This window comes from Rhinolophus sinicus, linkage group LG05 (genome assembly GCF_036562045.2).
Source record: "Rhinolophus sinicus isolate RSC01 linkage group LG05, ASM3656204v1, whole genome shotgun sequence".
Lineage (NCBI taxonomy): Eukaryota > Metazoa > Chordata > Mammalia > Chiroptera > Rhinolophidae > Rhinolophus > Rhinolophus sinicus.
The window spans coordinates 109,869,426-109,890,220 of record NC_133755.1 but is presented as its reverse complement, the minus strand read 5'-3'; the positions used below and the strand labels follow the sequence as shown (position 1 = coordinate 109,890,220).

Here is a 20,795-nt window from a genome sequence, read left to right as displayed (position 1 = left end):
CGACAAAGGAATTAAACTTGGTATCTGATCAGTTGATTCTCTCAGTCTACTGAAAGGTTTCAGTCTACTATGAAGTAGGTGGAATTCATGGTTCCAATGAAAGTATTAATGGGAGTCTGTTTCCACACCAATCCCTGATTCTCCTTGGCACAAATAACATAGAACTAATGCTGAAAACACATCCCCACCATAAAGCATTTGTAGATCATTCCTCAGCAGCTTCCCACAATTCTGACACTTGCACAAACCTATAATTGATTATATATTGTTATAGTACGCTTCTTGTTACTGTTCCTAATCTTTCATTTCAGTTTGTATTTTCTTTTTCTTTAGATGAAACTAAATCCATCAGCATTGAAAAAAATGCTCTTTTGAAAGATGAGTGCAGAACTTGAAAGTTTCTTAGGACCAAAGCTTATTATGTAATTAATCTGCCTAGTAATATAAACTGCTCCACTAATTCCATTGCAATTTAAAAGTAAAAATGTGATAATCTTTGTACCTTAAATATATTTTCATAAGGTTTCTGATTTAAAAAAAAAACGTCTCTAGCATGTGAGCTTTTTCCCTTTCACTTCATTTTTAAAGCACACTGAATCATTTTATGAAAAGACATTTTTATATATACCTATGAAAGAATAATCCAACAGAATTTTTAATTGGAAAACTGAGGAGAAGCGGTGGAATTGGTATTTCAATATGTTTCCCAAGACAGGTATAAAGATTCGGCTGTAATTTATATAGCTGGTGTCCAATTGCCTAGAGTTACCTACAACTACAAAATGGTGGCCAATAAATTATAAAAGATAATTTATGAAAATTGATGCCCACAAAAATTGTGTATGGAATCCAAGGCAACCTACTTCCTCAGAGGTCAGAGATCATGGGGCCCAACACCCTCATTATCCAGAGGAAGTTCTGAAGACCCACAATGCCATTGGACAGGCTGCAGCCTAGTATCACCTCTACTTCCCCAAGATGCCCACTCTGGTTTTTAGTCACTACTCCCTCTCTGAATTTCGCTTCCAGGCGTAGTTTGGGCCATAAAACAAAGCATTTAATTGTATCCTCCACATGAAAATTTTAATTCAAGAAAACAAACTTATTAAGAAGTTATTTCCCACAAATAACTAAAACAATAAGCTTCTCAACAGATCAGGAAAGGAGTGGAAGATGACAAAGAACATTTTCTCTAATCTAGGAAAAAAGCAAGAGCAGTGTTTTTTAAATGTTTATAATAAGACCATGGAATAAAAGTTTTAAAAATTAATTTCAGATTCCTCAACCACCTACTGGAATTAAACTTTTAAACAATTTTTCTAATAGAATTCCATTTTCTGCATCCTTCTGCTTCTAAGAAGTAAAACACAGATAAATATTACTTGTAGTAACTGAGAAAAGTTTAAAATGAAAATTATGGCATGTAGCAAAATTAAGCAAAAGAATAAATAAATGTAACAATGTAGTTACTCTTTCTTACTGTAAACACTTTTTGTCAAATACAAAACATTGCTGAACATTGTAGCGAGTACACCTTCTCATGAACCTATGCTACTGTCACAAATGGAAATTTCTCCAAAATGAAAAAGCACCAAAGTAAATTTCATTAAAATAACTGGTATTCACCATTTGGAAAGTTCCTTACATAGCAAAATTTTACCATGGAGTAAAAATTTAAACTTCTGAATGAAACCGTTTACATTAGTTAAGGCACATCTGGACACCTCCAGGCATTCATATTTATAACTCTATGACTATTAACTTCAGTAATAAGGGATTTCTAAAAACACAGTCTGTCCTTGAACACAATCTGCTGGGTGGGCTGGATAACTGAGACAGAGAAGGAAGCAGGACAGTACTCACTGTCACCCTAGACATTACCCACACAAATCTGTTCATGCAATAAGCACTATAGAATTCCAACTTGAAAGAAGTCAATATCTGTTCACTCCTAACTTTCTAGATCCTACATTCACCCAGGCCATCATTCTCTAAAACTTGCACTACATTTGAAATGATTCTGGAATGTCTAACTCCAGCCTGGCTTATATTTAACACATATATCCCAAAAGAGAAAGGGGGATTTTCTAAGTGGGAAACAAAATAAAAATCTTCAAAACTATCCCTGTAACGAAGGATTTCCACTCACCCCAAATAGACATGAAAGAACCACTGATGCAACTACAAATCAAGCAAGACCAAGAAACTTTTAGAAGAACCTCAATTATAGAATGGCAAAAAACCTGCTTGATTTAGTTAACTCAGTAGATTATAAACTCTATCATAATCTACTATAAACTTGGGAAATTTATCTTTATATAATTAACCAAATATTGTCTATTCATCAGTTCAACCCATTTTTAACCACTTGACATGGAAGTTTACTTACTAAAATGATTTTTTTAAGTTTACTCAGGAATAACAGTGTACTGTTTTTCCTTTTTCACTAGATCATACTTTCACTCAGATTAAAGTATAAATGCTAGAAGCAAAGTTGGTAAATCGTATACAACAAAATATCAAACATAATGACTGTGATAGTGTTATGGCATTTTCATGTTTTATATTTTTAATACTAAGCAAAAAATCTTAGAACTTCTCTAATAGCTCCTGAGTTGTAGGTTTTATTTTCTCCTTGAAGCTGAAAAAAAGTAATCTCAAAAACTAAATTTAAAATAAAGCTATACAAAATATTTTCTGAACTGAGAACTAGAGCTGATTTAGAGAAAGCAGACATATTTTCACTTCTATCATGATTCTTTTGAGTTTCTTATGAGATTGAGCATGAAAATGTATAGTGGTACAATATTCTTAATGTTATACACCTTTACAGTACTGATGTATATCTTATAATTATATATCACATTATAGTATTTCAAAATATTTTCACATATATTATCTCCTTAGAAATATGAAAGCACAAAATATTATAAATGTACTATACTAACCAAGAAGTACAACATCTATTTGCCATGAAATGCAAGTATTATATCAATAGCCAATCTTTAGTGTCCTCACAGTCCGTGGTACAATAGTAAAGTCTATATGTTAGCAAAGATTCAATAATGTTTCTAGCTATTTTGCCATGCATCACTGCATTTTAATAACAGCTTCTCAATAAATTTCTGTAAGCACATGGTAGTTTTTAAAGATACAAAACACTAGAGTCAAACCCAGAGGGCTGTTTCATATCTAAGATACATAAATACATATCTATAGATCTTATTTTAAAAACTATTACATGTACAAAGTATTCTTAATAGAAAAAAAAATTCTACACACTCATAATTTTTATCTGCAAAAGAAGTAATATGCTCTCACTTGTTCTCCACTGAATAATTTTCTCATAAATTACTTAGATTAATTGTAGGAATCATCATACTGTTGTCAATACGCATTTTAAAAAACAACATGGTGGGAAAAGGCCACTATTTTAAATGGAAGCCAGGAAGTTTTTTCCATTGACACAAAACATTCTCAAATTATATGTCACAATCTAATCAAGTTCCTAATTAGGAATAATATTCTAGAAGTTAAATTGTTGAATAATTTTTTTTTTACTACGAAGGGCTGATATACTATAGTTTCTAAGTAATTCAGATTATATCCAGTATCTGTCCACTGTTTAATATCTTTGTATCTTCTCTCAAATTCTTAACTTGATGCACTTAGAATGTAGTCTGAACACTTTATCATGTACGCAAATTTGGTAAGATATTTTGCATTAAATTAATCGTACTCCTACAATTCAGTCCAATGGGACAACCTATTCTCATCCACTATCTCTGTAAACAGTTGATAGAGCACTGTGGGGGCATTGCTGCAACAAGCAACACATTAGAGGGTCCATGGAAAAATGAAATTGAAATACAAAAGCAGAATTGTCTCCCCAAATCCTAGTGATCACCAAACAGTAGAAAGCAAAAATTAGCATATTTTGGGAACCAAAAATGACAAGTTGGAGTATGATATAAAACATGAACATAACTAACATTCATATAAAAAAGTCAAGTTTGAGCAATGGTGATATTTCTTGTAAACGTCAAAGCAATAAAATCATATTTCTAAAGGCATATTATTGGTGTCTTTATTTTCTAGAAATCCTCTATTTAAAATCCTCTGATCAATAAATGTAACAGGTGACATGATATGATTGAAAAAATAAGACATGGTAAAAATTCTCTGGGAGTTAAAGTGAATAGAACTTTCTGTAAAAGCCTAAGAGACACACAAAAGCCAAATGCTTTTTAAATGAAGTGAAATTTTTTTTCTATTCATTGCTTTAACTATATTTGTATACATGCTTTGAAATTTTTACCACAGTGTTTGTGATTGTTTCCTGATGTGTAATAATAATTAGTAATATTATGGCAAATAAAATTATTTGCTCATAAACAATATTAATATATTAAGTGCTTACTAAAACTGAGTATATGGAATTTCAAATTTGTCCTCAATTTCAACGTTTGACAACTGAAGAGACGCATTAAATTATATTTCTTTAAAAAAAAGGTTCACTGTGGATGAAGCAGTATTATTAATTTCATAGTCCACATAACACTGAGATATTCGTGCTTTCAGGGACCACTGCCTTGTTGCCAGTGCAAGAGGCATAAATAATTTCCTTTCTTATTTTTAAATTCTTTAGACATTTGCATTTAGAAACAAGCACCAAATTTAGATGGCACAGCCATAGAAGGAAAAATTCTTTTCTTGGACTTCTGCATTAAAATTTGGTTTTAAGCACTTCATATGGAAAAACATTTTTATTTTAAACAAAGGAAACTTTTGAAATCATACAAGTTGGAAGTCCCCCTCTGTTCCATTGAAATTTCAATATAAGAGCTCATCTGAATGTACACTAGAAATGTACCTGCTGGCTGACAAAACTGTGGATGAGGGTGAGTGTGGAGAGAGGGAAAGAGGAAAAGACAGCAGGACTGAGAAATGGGCTGGGGAGATGGAAGCTCCCCAAGAGCATCCATTTCATTTATCAGATTTTCAAATAAACATGTTGAGGAGTTGTAATGAAAAACTCCAAATCATTTTCTGAATATATTTGAAAAGACCAAATTCTTTCTTCCAGTTTAAAAAAAATTAATCCATAAATCGGGCAAAGGTCTGGCAACATAATGAAATTATCCTCTTGGTTTTCTCCAGGTAGGCTGGACTCTCTCAAAACAATTTATTTGATATAGTACATACTACATGATTATTTCCTGATACATGAAAATAATTGTAAAATAATTATCATATACAGAATTTGAAAACATACATCCTAAAAGTGTTGCAGAATACATTGATTTATTGGGTCTTGTCTTACAACACCTTATTAAATTCATTATCACCCCAAATTAAAAACAACAAAATGCTTACAACAGAAATCACAAATGGCTAAAATTTCAAATGTGACCTCTGTTCTTTAGGATAAACCGTACAGTAGTTTTTTTCCTCCCTTACCTAAACTGGTTTGTGGGTTTCTGATAATTCACTGTAACAGTATATCATCATGGGAACCTGTATTTCCAGGATTGTCACAGTCTTTGTTATGACTTTCACCTTCTTCATCTTTTTCAGGAGGAGATGCACTCTCCTTTTTCTCTGCGGGATTACTAATTGCTTTTTCTGATTGAGAATTTGAATTTTCAGCATCCCCATCCTCTGTGTTCCTTGGCCTGGCAGCGTCACTGCTGGGCTCTGTGTTCGGCCTGTCTGTCACTTCCAGCTCTCCAAGTGCCCCTTTTTTTTCTTCAGCTGATTTGCTATTTACATGAACAGCTAAGGAGGAATTTTTGGAGTCCTTGGATTTTTTGTGCGTAGAAGTTTGACTGTTCTGACCGGAGGCAGGAGGGGTAGGCATTTTCTGGGCCTTGCTTCCTTCCGACTCGTCTTTCCTCGGCGGTCCCCAGATAAAATTCTCTGAAGGCGTGTAATGTTTCTGGGCAAACCGTAGGAGCTTTCTCCTTTCTCTTCTGTCTCTAATTGTATAAACAAAATACTCCAGAGCACTCTGTTTGATATTGGGAATAGTATTTTCCACAAGAGCTTCATGGAGAATAAATTTTACAAGAGGAGATTTAAAACTTTCGTATCCAAGCTCACCGAGGCTTTTAAGAATACGGGTGATTCTTAAGTAATTGTGCTGGGACCTGGAAGAAAGGATTGAATAAAATTAGGTAGGAACATTCAGGTGGAAGGAAGCACGGGAATGAAAACTATTAGGAGAATACTTTTTATGGAACTGCAAGCCATGGAAATACGCCTTGTAATGACTACTAAAAGTCATATTAGACCCCATTAAGAAAAATAAATGAGAAAAGTATTAAATCCTTGTACCTCAGTGTAATGTCAATCATTGTGAAACTCAAATGTATAACATGAATTCTCCTTGTTTCTTCAGTTCTTCATATTTGAAAAATATATAGATTAAAATGTATTCCCATTGATGTTGAATTGTTGTTTGTTTATTAGGTACACTGAGGATGAGTGATCCATAAGAGTATTTATTTGCAACACCAATGTATTGTACCCATCACAGGTAACCAGTACTGAACATAAATACATTAGTTGTCAGTTAAATGGCATGATTTACAGTGTCAGCTGGTTAGCAAAATCCACCATATTAGCCAACTCATAAGGAAAGCAGCAAAAACCACTCTACCTTGTTAGAACAATTCTGACAAAAGATGCAACACTGACTTATTTAGCAGAGCACAGTTGAATAGTTAAGAGCATGGACTTTGGAGTCAGACCTGAGTTTACAACTTTTCTCTGCCGCTTAGAGCTACGTGAAATTACGATGTTTCTCTAAGGCATATATCCTTATTTGCTGGACTTCACTGGGCTGTAGGAATCAAATGAGTTGAAAAATACACAGAATGTATAGAACTCAATTAATATTAGATACTATTTAACATTAATATTATTATTATTATTTAAAGATTTGGTGTTAAGAACCACCATATTTGTACCTATCCCAACTTAACAGCTTAATTCTCTTCCATCCCTGGCCTATCTCCCTAACAGAGAATTTTAAATTTTCCTTCTAATGTCATTAATTCCAAAGATGCCTTTTTCCCCATCTTTCTCCTCTGTCCCAAATCTAAAGCCATTAGCAGATAAATGCTTTCCAATCCTATTTTGTCACAGTTCATAATCTACCTCCCCCACTTCACTCAGCCCAATAGTTGCCATATTACACATGCCTGTCTGAATCCTAAAGGAATCTTCAGCTACATATATGAATCACATGTGTCATCGAGAGCCCAGGTATTTATTTACCCAATATTGTAACACTACGATAACCATTACTTATTTCTAATTTCCTAAAACCTATTTTATACCTCAGACACTAAACTTTCTATAAGTGTTGCATATAGTACTGTGTTTCCCCCAAAATAAGACCAGGTCTTATACCATATTTCCCCCAAAATAATACTGGGTCTTATATTAATTTTTGCTTCAAAAGATGCATTAGGGCATATTTTCAGGGGCTGTCTTATTTTTTCATGTACAGCAACCTACATTTATTCAAATACAGTCATGTCTTCTTCTGGAACATTGTCATAACGTACTAAATGCATCTGTCTGGCTGACGATCTTAACTGGGACTTATTTTCGGGGTAGGTCTTACTTTCAGGGAAACATGGTACCTGTCTTGGATTCCAAAAGTGCTTGAAGTATTTCAATTAGAAATAAATAGCAAATTATTTGGGAAGGATGCTGATGAATCATTTGAGGGGTACAAAGGAGTGGTTCCATAATTTTATGTTTTAATAAGAGAATTTTTTTGGAGAGGACAAAACCATTAATGATTCGGGCTAACCAAACACTGGAAAAGAGAAGTCCAGCAACATTTTTCAACACTATCCTTCTGGATGTTGACCAAAAAAGTATTATGTAACTGTCCAATTCTTTGGAGGCCAAGGGTAAAACATAGCACAGACATGTTTCAATCTTATGAATCTGTATTTTTCAATAGTTAGGAAATAAGGGTATTTTGAGATGATACAAATTTAGGTGATGCTAAGACAATGTGCCATTAATAGTATGACTGACTTAGTTATTAGGTTAGTATAGATTCTGTACATTCTAAAAACTTAGTGGCAAACTCTTGGGCGACATCTGCTTCATAAGTCTATTATGATAAAGAGATATATGGAAAATTGAAAGAATATATTTTTTAATCCCATAGAGGATTTATATGACAACAAAATTTATTATATTTGCAACCAGCTCAATTTCACATATCCAGTCCAAGATGAATGACCAAATTAAAATTTCTGTATACATTCATCTGTATCTACACATTCTCCAACTAAAAATAATTACATAATGGTAGAAAAGGACAAAAACTGGGGTTAAGAGAATGAAGATCAGGATTATGGAACAAAATTATGCAAGAAAGAAATTGGGTGTTTCAATATGATTTGAAATAATGTCACAGATAAAGATACAAAGGAAGAAAGACAAGTAGCTAAAACCCTCCTAATGTTTGGGGTTGCACAGTAGATAAACAAGAGAAGCTGGGCTTCCAGACAGAGGTAAGAGCTGAAGTTGTCAAGAAGACCAAGTAAGTGAAGAGAGAACACACAAAAAGCAAAAAACAGGAGACAGAAAATAAGTTGGAGGGGATTCCAGGGTCCAAAATATGGCTCAGTAATCCAGGATGATTGCAAATAAAATTGGAAATACATCTTAGTGATTGGTTTATATATTTGTACTCTCATATTGGAAGATATTTCATCTCTTAATATCATGGTCACTGGTTCACTGAACATTATTTCATTTCACTTCCACTCAACATCTTTTGTTTGCTGGAGCTCCTATAAATATATTAAGTTCCCTACCTACTCTCAAAAAACTCATAATGTCATACAGATTAAAACACAAATGAGTTACGACATTTAAGGATAAATGAGAAAAGAACCCAACCAAAGAAAGAAAATAAAATAGAAGTTTTTATATAGTCCCCTATAATTTGTTCAAATCTAGTCAATATAATTGTTTTGGCAACTAAACCACGAAGGAAAGTTGTTTTCTGGAAGATTTTAAGGCAGTTCATTCACAGCTAGAAAAGTTCTATGCAATATCCATGGAAAGGAAAAAGAGAGACAATGGGTAGTGGAAAGTAAGGGAGCTGGATGGCACAGAGGCGTGAGACATAACAGCTGGTTCAGGCTCCTCTTCCCTGACTCAACCCAGGAGATCATTTACCTAAAGCCTTCAGAAATGCTCTGTTTCCAGCTGTTCATTAGGGGATCTGACAATATAACCCCAAGGAGGATTAAAACTGACAAACATATGTTGTTCATCATTTATTCATTCAACAAACATTTACTAAACAAGATTGCTATTCCAACCAAAAATGAGTTGGGGACAGAGATTCTTTAAAATGACAGACATGAGTACATAGATGAGGTACTATCAGATCCTCTCCAAAGATTTACTTCTGCCATCATGTCAATAGGCTGCTTCCATACAGCTTTCTTTGACAGGATAAGTGCTTAGAAACTGTGTCCAGAGATAGCTACCTGTATTGCTTAGGTAGAGGTATATATACTTCTACTTTAAGTGCCCTGTGTAAATCAAATTTAACTTGAGTTATGAGTTAACGCGTCTTCTAGTCAGGATCATAAAGCTTTATACTCGTATCTTCAGTGTTTTAGTACAAGCCACTATTTTAATAGTGCTGATTATAACTAACAAAGTAAAAAGAAGGTTTAAACATTAATATTTATTTTACCAAAGAAAGATGAAAGTTCTAGAAAGACACAAAAATTTTAGTTAATTGATGCACCAAATTCTGATTTGTTTTGGACAAAGAAAAATCTCTTAGGTAGTTTTGATATTTTTTCTCTTAGTACTTGCCCAGTTCAGCTAATTATAATGTGTTAAAAAACGTTTCAAAACTTGGTTTTATAGTCCAGCACTCCTAAGTCATCCTATAATTAAAAAGGGGGGGAAAAGCCAGTTTGAGTGTAAAGAAAATAATAAGAAAAATACACTTTGGGTATAAGTGTTAATGAAAGTTATAAATATCCAAGTAAAGCATACAGCAAATCAATTCCAAATAAACTGTTAAAATTTTCTTCACAGTTTTGAGATTTATTAACCAAACATGGCCTTTTGTTTTTTACCTAAATAGCAAAGATTCTAATTTTTCCTCTTTTGTAGTAAAATGTATAAGAATATCTCAGTCTTATAAAGTGATGTTTGTATGTCCTAGGCTTAATTCATGGATTTAATATAAGAAGGCACCATGCTTGAGGAACAGACTGTACCACAACAAGCTTACAGCCTAGTACAGGGGATTGGGAAAACTATATACAAACAATAACCATAAATGTCCAAAAATATGGCATAAAGAGGGAGAGAGGCCACACTTGGCTGTAGGTAGTGGCAAGGTTACAGGAACAAACAGCTCTGAAGCTAAATAGCCATATTTCTACCTAGAATTTTGTTGTTTTGTTGTTGTTGTTTTGTTTTGTTTTAGAACATAAAACCAGGAATAAAATGCAGTTCAGACTAGCTTCTGATTTCAAATTCCTAGGTCCATCTGCTAGTTGTTCCCAAGTTCCACAAATCATTCCAACACACACACCCACACCCCCTGTGTACTGTGGGGTCTGTACTTACTCATTCAGATGCTGAAACCTTTCCTGCCAGTTAACAGCCCGAGCAACATTTCCAGTTTTATCCATCAGTTTTATTCCAAAAAATTCTAACATCATTTTATAAGCCAGGAGGAATCTTCTAATCGCTTCTTTTGTTTTTTTGAATTCCTAATGAAAAGAAAAAAGTCAGCTAAAATGATGCAGTAGTTACCAGGCCAATAAAACAGCAATATTATTTGGCTATCTCATAAAAAATGAAATGAGCTTACATTACCTCAATTTCATATGTAGTTAGTTCTTTAGCATAAAAGTTCAAGCCTTGTTCTCTCAGGGGAAAAAGCCTATTTTTTAGAAAAATAATATTTTGATATCAATGTTGTCTAGAAAGTATAAATGATTAAAAAGAACATGGTTCAAGATAGATAATATGTAACTGACCATTGAATGTAAGTGTGATTGTGTTCCAGCTTTTCATAATCTCCTTTCCACTTATTTAGAACTTCCTCAATGTAAACACCTAAATAGAAAATATTTAAAAAATGAACCAGACATTTAAAACATTGTTGAAGGCATTTTAAGATTTAATCACCTAAGCTTTATATTAAAACTTTTTAAATTTAAATAACAACACAAGAACAATCTTTTTAAAAGATGAATTCCCTATGCCATATACAGAGTTATATAATAATCCTAATTAAAAAAAACAAGACAAAACAAAAACAAAAAAACCTAACAAAAAACAGTGACACCTCAAACTGCAGAAAGTTCTATTGAACAGCATTACTCTAAAGCAGAGGTTGGTAAATTAAGATCTGACATTTGTTTTGTAAATAAACTTTTACTGGAATACAGCCATGAAAAAATGAATACATAAAACTCATTTACATATTTTACACTAAAACAGCAGAATTTAGTAGTTGCAACAGAGACCACATAGCCCACAAAGTTCAAAATATTTACGGTCTGGCCCTGTACAAAAAAAGTTTCACCAGCCCCTATCCTAAAGTACTAGATAAGATCAAATTGAAATGAATCTCAGGGAAAAAGAAAGGAAAGAAAGGAGGAAGAGAAAAAGGAAGAGAGAAGCATGGAAAAAGAGAAGGAAAGGGAGGAATAAAAAAATGAAAGAAAAATACGTTGAGTGCCTAGTATACATTGGGCCTATATTATACCTGGTATACATCATCTACCTTAATAATCATAAAACTCTCCCAAACCCATGTTATTATCTCTGATTTACTAAAGAGGAAATGGTGTGATTTGTTGAAAGTCACACACTAATAAAAGAAAAATCTAGGAGTAGAAGACAGGTCTTTCTGGTTCCAAAAAGTAAGCCCTCTTTACCACCTGCCATTGTTCCCTATAAGAACTTACTAAAACAAAACCCTTCTTCAATCTGTCTAGGTCCTCTCAATTGATTATGTGGCCATTTAGTTAATGTCACAGAAAAAAACACAACACAATACACCTCCAAACCTAACTCATCTCATTTTTGTTTCCTCCAGAGATCACCAGTTTATAGTGAAGGTCCACTTTCAAAAGGTTTGGTAAAGTTTCTGAATCATACTGTTGTGGTTTTATCAGCATGTTGAAACCATTTACCTCCATAGTTTCGTTTGTTTTCCTTTCCTTGCCGCTCCTCCTATTTAATAAGTAAAATACATCACCGCAGGCTTATGCTTACTGGCAAGTGTGTGTGTGTGTGTGTGTGTGTGTGTGTGTGTGTACGCATGTGCATACTTGGGAGGAAAGTGTATGGGTTGATGTAATTTATATACTAAAGTAGAATAACATCTCATATGACCTTAGCTAAAACTTCTGACCTCCACCTATCTTATAAGATTTCAAAATAAATTTTGTGATAAAGATTACAAAAAACTCAATGCATTATTTAAAGTTAGTGCTTTAAATTACTACCTCAAAAATAAATTCACTATTAGAGAAACAAAAATAATTGAGTTAAATACTGTCATATCTATGTACAATGTTTTTTTAAGATTTGAAGGCAATCCTTTAGGTAAATTTTATTAAATTCTAATCAGAGTCAAATTAACAATCTATCATTGCATTCTTTCAAAAAGTTTTCATACCAAGTGCTAAAAAAAAGCACAAAAAAACAACTAATAATTAATATTATTTCAGTTAGCAAATAGAACAGTGTATTTCTATCATTAGTAAATATAACATTTTTATCCAGAGGTTTCCTTCCAAATCAGAGCAGACACTTGAGACACCAGAAAATTAATTAAAGACAAGTGGATCTGGCCATTTCAGCTATGTTCTTAAGTCCTAACTCCCAATTGGTATGTTTCTCAGTGCACAGGAGGGGGAATTCCTCCTCTGAACACGTCACCTAGACAGACGATAGACTTCCTTCCTCCAGTGAGTTTACCAAGGAAGGCAAGGTCCTACCACTCGGAAAGTTTTTCAGTCTATGACCCTCATTCTTCCCTGACTGACACTGCTGTAGTTTTGGCTCAGTTTCCAAGGAGAACAAAGGACAAGGGCCAGGGCCAATCTGGTCACCTCACAGAGATAAGAGCTCTAAGGAGAGAAGTCAGCTGTGCTGGTTTGACCTGGATAAAATTAGGAGCCCACCATGAACCACAGCACGGTGCCTCAGTGAAATACACATATTACCACAGCGTCTATATCCTCTCACTAAAGATCCCATGAGGGCAATTGTGGAGTTGTAAGGAAAGATGCAAGTTTACTTTGCAGAGCTTAATGGAGATCTACTGTATGTGTAATTCCCTTTTCAGGGTATTGGAACACTGAACTGGGATTGCTATAGCTCCCTGACTCCTGAATCTGAAAATCAACAAAAAGATAATTCTAATACAAACATCACTTTTCAATTCTGTTCTAAATAATTTTCAGTTATGACATGGTAGAAAGAACACTAAACTCTGGAAACCAGACCTAACTCTATAATCAAGTGACCCGACAAGTCAGTCTTTCAAGACTTAAGACCCTGTGACCTAATATTTAAAACAAGAAAACTGAATTTGATCTCCTGTAATGTTCCTTAATAATCTAACAGTCTATGGTTCTATAAATCTTCTCTTCTATCCTCTCACAAAAATGGTCCCCACTTCCTTTCAGATAACAGACACTGTAAACAGGTGGTAAGAAGGTATTGCTCATCTGCAGTTACTCCTCCAGAATTTGCCAAGTGGCTGCTCACAGCTCTCGGGTTTAGGACTTTGGGGACACATCAGACTGCACAGTAAATCCAGGCAATGAACAAATGTATTGAGAATGTACTGGACATGGAATAAACAAAGACTAATAGTGGACTTATTATCAAGAGTTGTCTTTTGACCAAGGTAGCAGATTACTCACCATCTGGCTTAAATGGAATTTTATTCTTATAAAAACGAAGATTGCTCAAGTCATTTTGATATCGGATATCTTTGAAGTTCTGCTAGAGGAAAAAATAAATCAATCTCCAGCATATGGACATATAGAAAAACCACAAAGACCCTTCTTGCAAGTTAGCTCAGTGGCACAAAACAAGGAAAACATTTTAGAAAAAGAAAAAAAGACAAAAACATTCTATACTCTTACTGGGTACTGGTGTCGGTATTTGTACAAATCCCTCGCAGCATAAAAACTTCTCTTTGGTTTGGCAGTTGCTTCAGTGGAATCACTACCCTAAAATAAAAAGTGAAATTCTATTCACGTGTTGTAGCAAGATAATTTCAGTGAGAAATTTTGAGAACAAACTTAAAATAATGAATACCCATAAGTAAAGCCTGAAAAGTGTCAACTGTCCACATTACTGAAAATATTATAAATATCCTTTTAATAATGCTTACTAGCAACATTTGTTGGCATTCCATCTTCCTGATTTGAACCCAATAACATTTGTCATAAGATGTTTTACTAAATAAAAACTTTTTTATTATTCACCAAAAGCCCATAGAGGCTAAATATTATGGATCAATATCCATCAGAAATAGAACTCAAATTGAATTCAAGCTATGTATTTTACCAGAGGTTACACAGTGATTCCATGACAAAACTTACTTTAGAATATTTGATATAACACTAAAAAAAATGTTAAGACAATAAATCAATTCTACGTATAAAATTGTATACCAATGCCTTCAATGGTATAAAATTGTCATTAATTTTGCAACACTTAGCTGTACTTAGAAGTCAAGTAATATTTATGAAAGGAAAACGGGCTCTTAAAATAAACTAAATAGCTTTCTAAACTCTATCATACACAAAGGCATGAATAATCTGTTAATTCTGTGATAACACAATGTAATATAAATCAGCAAATTTAAAGTACATATACACAAAGCAATGACAAGTTCTTAAATGGAATGAACTTCAGATTATAGTAATTTATATGTGGCAGTTTACTAACACTATTTATATTCTAAACAAAATTTCCACCACCAGGAAGTAATTTTTAAAATATAAGATGTAGGTCAATGTAAGCAATTTACATTCCATGTGTAAGCTATACATACTATTATAATAAGTGCTTTGTATCCAGTGTCCTGCAGGAGGACAATGCGTCTGATGATAATGATGAAATAGAAGACTGAGTTTAGATCTGAACATTCATTAAGAGCTTCACCCCCCGTTCTTTCCTCATCATCCTCTATCCCTATCTCTGTTAACAGACTGGTATCCTTTAAGCAATTTCCACACATTTTTGAAGTCGTGTGATTCTCATTATTACTACAAGCACAGAGATACTTTAACACCAAATTCTCTGATGTTTAACATTAACTACTCTGTCATGTTACATAAGCAAGGAAAAGCTTCAATTCTGGCCTTTGCCATACGTTTCAAAATAGCCCTGCCTAGCAAGTTTCTGAATCTACTTTGCCTGAAACACAACCATATGAGTCATCATCCACATTTGTATAGAAAGCACTTTTCCATTTACAAAGCACTTACTTGTATATTGTTTCATTTGATTCTTCTAATGCACCTGGCTGGCAGTTATTAGTGTTTCCATCTTGGAAACAAGGTAAGCCCAGGCTTACAGATGTTCAACAAGACCCCGAGCCTAGTGACTGAGCAGGAACTAGTAGAATCCCAGGCTCTGGTCTCCAAGTACAACTAATTAGGTACAAATCAATTTCAGCTCTACTAAAAGTAAAGGATCACTACAGAAACTCTTGTATAATGTCAACAGTCCAAGGCTTGGAGGCAGGAGACTTGGGCTGGGTCTTACCTCTACTTCTTATTTGTGGGACTTTAAGCAAATCACTTAACTGAATCTTAGTTTTATCACCTGTGAAATAAAGGTAATGACTCATGCCCTACCTAATTCCCAGAATTATCATGAGAACAATTGCCTCCTCCAACACTAAATGTGCCATTCTCCCAGCAACTGTCCTTGCTCTTCCAATTTCTGCTCCTTTTGAACTCTCTATCCTGTCCCCTTTCATCTGCTCAGGCAAAGATTTTGTTCCTTAACACACTGTTCCTATTGCCTGTACCACCAAAATATCTCTCTCTTCGGGATCATTCCCCTTCGCAAACATGCTCTATAGTATCTCTAATGTTAAAATAAACACGCACAACCTTCCTTGACCCAAATCTCCTCTCAGTTACAGATCAATAGTTCTGCTCCCTTGTACAGTAAAACATCACCAAAGAGTTGCTCATACCGTCTCCTTCTCTTCTCCCATGACCCACCCCAATCAGGCTTTCATCCTCAGCATTCCATGAAAACAGCTCTTGTGAATGTAACTAACAAATCTCCATCTGATCAAAGGATTTCCTTGTGCTCCACTCAGGGGATTTCCCAGCACGGTTGAGCCAGTTAATGCCTCCCTCCTTCCTGCGACACTGTCAGATAACACACCTCCCTTGGTTTTCTTCCTATCTCATTGGTTGCCCCTTGTCAGACTCTTCTCTGGCTCTTCCTCTGCTTCACGTGCTCTAAATGGAAGAGTGCCCAGGGCTTAGTCCTCATTCCTCATCCCTCCTTGGTGAGCATGTATCTTCCGACGACTTTAAATATCACCAATCTTACATGCTGAGGACTGCAGTCCTGTACTTGGGCTCCATTCATAGAGAAAATTAACTACTCAACAACTCCATTTCAATGTCTCAGAGGATGGCAAACTGAAGACTTCAGAATTCTTGATTAAACCTCTGAAGCTGTGCTCTCCCTAGATTTCTTCTTCTAGTTAATGGCACCCAATAGTCATTTGGACTAGAACTACAGCAATGGAGGTGGTGAGAAGGAGTCAGTCTGAGATACACTTTAAAGATAGCCCTGGTAGCATTTGCCAATGAATTGCTTGTGGGGAGTAAGGAACGAATGGGGTTGACAGTCAAAAAGCAAAATAAAAAGGTACTTTTTTAAGAGTTAGATGGTGATACCAACAAGAAAAATTAATCATTAAAGGGGAAAAGGGAGGGTTGGTGTGGTTTACCATTTACTGGGGTTGCAATTAATTGATTGAAACATTAATTATCAAATTGGTTTACATAGGTGGACCTGGTTAGTTGGACTGAATCTGAGCTGGTGTGTTTTGATAATCCAAACTTCTTTAGAAGGTTACTAAATTGGGAGACAAGTGGAAGATAAAAACATTGGGAATACAGCATCTAATACTTTCTTGGGGTTGAATTTACAATGTAAAATACCCAGCAGGAAAGCAGAACACAAGGGGCAGAGGGATATTCAAAATACCAACAGGTTAAATAAAGGTTCTGACACTGGTGACAGACATACCTGGGTTTGCATCTCTCTCTCTCTCTCTCATCTTTGAGCAAGCTTCTAAGCCTCAATTTTCTCTAAAAGGGGGATTAAAAACAACTCCCACCCCATCCCGAAATTGCAGTTGACTGAAATAACTTGTTTAGCATAGAGCCTGCACTCAGAGTTTGTTTCCTCCTGACCTAAACAGAGATGACCAACAAGATGTATGAGGCAGCCTTAGCTGTAATATTTAGGTGGTGATTTCTCTACTCTAGCAAAGGACCCTGTGGTCACATGTGAGTTTGGGCTCCATTTTTTCACTCTCATTCCCCCGTAGCTGATAAAGAGGAGGGCCTAATGCAGAAAAACAAACCTTAATTATCTCCAAGACTCACACTTCCTCAAAAGGTCGGCTAGATAGTTCCTCCTTTTTAAAATTTTCTGAATTATTTTCAGTTCCGTCAGAGATTACAAGGGATATTTATCTCTTTACTAATCTTTCCTCTTAATTGGATTAGGCGAACGATTTAAACACAGTTGGATCAACAAGTCTTCCGGGTGAGACAAAATTTTTGAAGAGTGCCCTGAACTCCTCGGTTGAAAGGCCTTACTTGGGGTAAGAACGATGGCGTTTTAACTTCCGATGGGGACCCCCTACAATACTTTTCAGGGCTGTAGACCCCACTGTCCGGGAAGAGTGCTCGCTGCGGGTCAGTTGCAGTCTCACCTTATTCTGGGTCATTTTTACCAATAACACGCACTAGACTGATTTCCACAATCCTCTATTTTTAGACAGGTTCCTCCCACCCCACCTTCGCTTCACCCAGCTGCGCTGCACAGGCAAAGAAAACACCCATTCAAGTTGGGTTCTTCCCTGAGGGACTTCCTTGTCGCGCCGGTGGTCAGGCCCTAGGCCGGCAGCCCGCAGCCGCGGCGTTCCGGCCCCCGCAGGCCCCCGTGCGCGGAGTAACAGGACCGCCGCGGGCACGGAGGGGTCCGGCCGCGGAGGAAGAGCAGCCGCCCGGCGCCCCTGCCCCCCGCGCGGGGCAAGCTCAGCTCCTGCTCCTTCCCCGGCGACGTCTTTTCTCCCACCGCCCGGAGCAAGGGCGCCCCGGCCCAGCCCGAGGCCACCGCGGGGCCGCGTACCTGCTCGGCGCCCGCTGCCTCAGCGTTCTCATCCGGTGCGGGGCTGGCGCGGGGCCGCCCGCCGGCCCGCTCCGGGGGCTGCGCCGGCTGCTCGGGCTCCTGCCCCGGGCCCTCGCCTCCGCCGCCCGGCCCCGGCTCCTCGGGCTCGGGCTCGGGCTCGGGCTCGGGCTCGGGCTCCGAGTCCGTCTGCCAGGTGGAGTCGCAGTCCTCCACGGTGGTGGGCTCGCGGAAGCTGACCCCGCCGAGCAGGTTGCCCATTGAAGAGGCGACGGCGGGCGCGGGGCTGCGGGGCTACGGAGCTGGCGGGCGCGGGGCGCGGGCTGCGGCAGGCGCGCTAGGGCCCGGGCATGGCCACGGCGAGGGCGCTGGGCGGCAGCCTCGGCGCGCCCGCCGCCGCACTGCCTCAGCGCCGCGAGCGGCAGACGGGCACACTCGCGGGGAGGAGCCGGCGGCCCCGGGACCGCGGCCGCCGCCAACGCTTGAACCCGCCCATCTGGCTCCTTCTCCTCCCAACGGGAGCCCAGGGGAGCGAACTGTCCACCCACGGCCGGAGCGCCGCCACCCACCGCCCGGCGGACACACCTCACTCTCCACTTTTCCTCCTGGAAGGCCTGCCTTCGCTTGGCCTTTGAGGTCGCCTCGGGTGGATCGGGGTCCGCTGCTTATCCGCCTCCTGCTTCCCCTCCCCACCCCTCTTCCTACCCCAGGGCAGGTACGACTGGCATAGGGCTCTCCCAGCTGAGCGGGGAGAGTGATTGATTCCACCCAGCTCTGGGAGGGCGGGCTGGGATGGACGTGATGTGGAAGGAGGTGTTACCGTCTCCAGACATGTCCTGTCCACACCCTCTCCCCCTCTTCCTGCTAGTGCAGGAGAAAGATAAATTAGCTGCAGCAGAAGACAAGCTAGTGGTGACCAGGCACCATATAAATAGAAAATCCAAGCTACCACGTCTGTATTTAGGGCAGCCACCTCGAGTCCCTGTGGTCTAGATAAAGCTATCTGTCACCTCATCTAATGAGCAAAACGTCTCTTGAAACAAAAGGAGTAATAACTGGACTTTCACATTGATCCGTGGGCAGTTTTACTAACATCCATTCCAAATCGACACTGAGTAGAATAAAAAGCTCAGAATCCTTGGCCCCTTGGTCTTTCTGTAAATGAAAGAAATAAGGGGGAGGGGTGTGTGTTACAGAAGTACTTCAAAATAAAATTGCATGATCAAATAAGTGGCCCAGAGAAAAGTGACTGTTGCAAACTTTGTGTTATGACCTTCTAACTAGAAAGAAAGCCTCTTGAAGGCAGCCATGTCTGTATACATGGAACTTGGTGAATACTCAGCAAACATTTGTTGAACATGGACTGAGAAAATAGGTTAGATATACAAGTTTAAATTGATGCACTTGAAATAAATAATTCTTTTTTAAATGTTTCGTGACAGAATAGGCTACTGAATCAAGGCCAAATGTGCTCTTTCTAGGGAAAGAATCAGGTGAACAGAATCCGCATTCCACAGATAAATCAGGATTGCCCCTTTTCAAGCACTGCAGTGGGAGATCTTGGCTGTGGCTCTGTCCTAAGAAGCTTCTGACCTGGCACAGGTCACATCGCTACATTAGACCTAAAGTTCCTCATCTATAAAACAGAACCAGATTTTATCATAGATGTTCCTTGCAGCTCTGACTTTGTATGATCCATGATTGGGAAAAGCTCTAAAACTAGTAAGTAATAGACACAAGACACACACAAAAACTTTTTGGTCATCATGACTTAGTGAAGAAGAAATGTAGCAGCAGTAGAACACCTGAGTCTAACTGCTCATGTCTGGGGATTTGGATTCATCTTCCATTGGCAGAGGACCAGAACACATTGCAGAGTAAACGCTGTCCACTTCCATAAATATTCCAGACATAGAAAATCTGGGGACAGTTGCCATGCCCATCACTTGGTTTAGATGTATGTAGATTAAAGGTGGCCTCATATTCTTTGCCCTCCTCACACTGAGAGGTAGAGTCAAATTCCCTTCCTTTTGAATCAAGGCTGACTTCAGTGACTTACTTTGGAAAATAGAATATGAGGATTTTCAAAAATAGAATATCTGGAACTTTCAAGGATAAGTTATAAAGAACCTTGCATCTTCTACTGAGATCTCTTGGAACATACTCTCTGATATCCCTGAACTACGATGTAAGAAGTCCAACTGCCTTGAGACTGCTGTGCTGGAAAGGCTACTGTGTATATTTTTTGGTCACCAGTTGCAGCTGAACCCTGCCTTCCAGCATCTCTTGCTGAACCCCACTATTTTTTATTGGGTCCTCCAGACCAGCGGATCCACCCGCTGATCCACCAG

General features: G+C 37.5%; 1 protein-coding gene across 2 annotated transcripts; it reads right to left on the bottom strand.

Moving 5' to 3' along the window:
* Positions 1-536: 536 nt before the first annotated feature.
* OGFRL1 (opioid growth factor receptor like 1) lies at positions 537-18,838 on the bottom strand. 2 transcript variants are annotated; one of them, XM_074333170.1, is made up of 7 exons: positions 18,448-18,838; positions 14,187-14,273; positions 13,962-14,043; positions 11,055-11,133; positions 10,891-10,957; positions 10,639-10,784; positions 537-6,149 (listed from the first exon to the last, which is right to left on the bottom strand). In XM_074333170.1, exons 1-7 carry the CDS (start codon positions 18,703-18,705, stop codon positions 5,489-5,491), a joined length of 1,380 nt encoding a protein of 459 aa, XP_074189271.1. In that variant the 5' UTR covers positions 18,706-18,838; the 3' UTR covers positions 537-5,488. The 2 variants fall into 2 exon arrangements, with proteins under 2 accessions (XP_074189271.1, XP_074189272.1); XM_074333171.1 differs by having other exon boundaries at positions 13,962-14,040.
* Between the last annotated feature and the right edge of the window lie 1,957 nt (positions 18,839-20,795).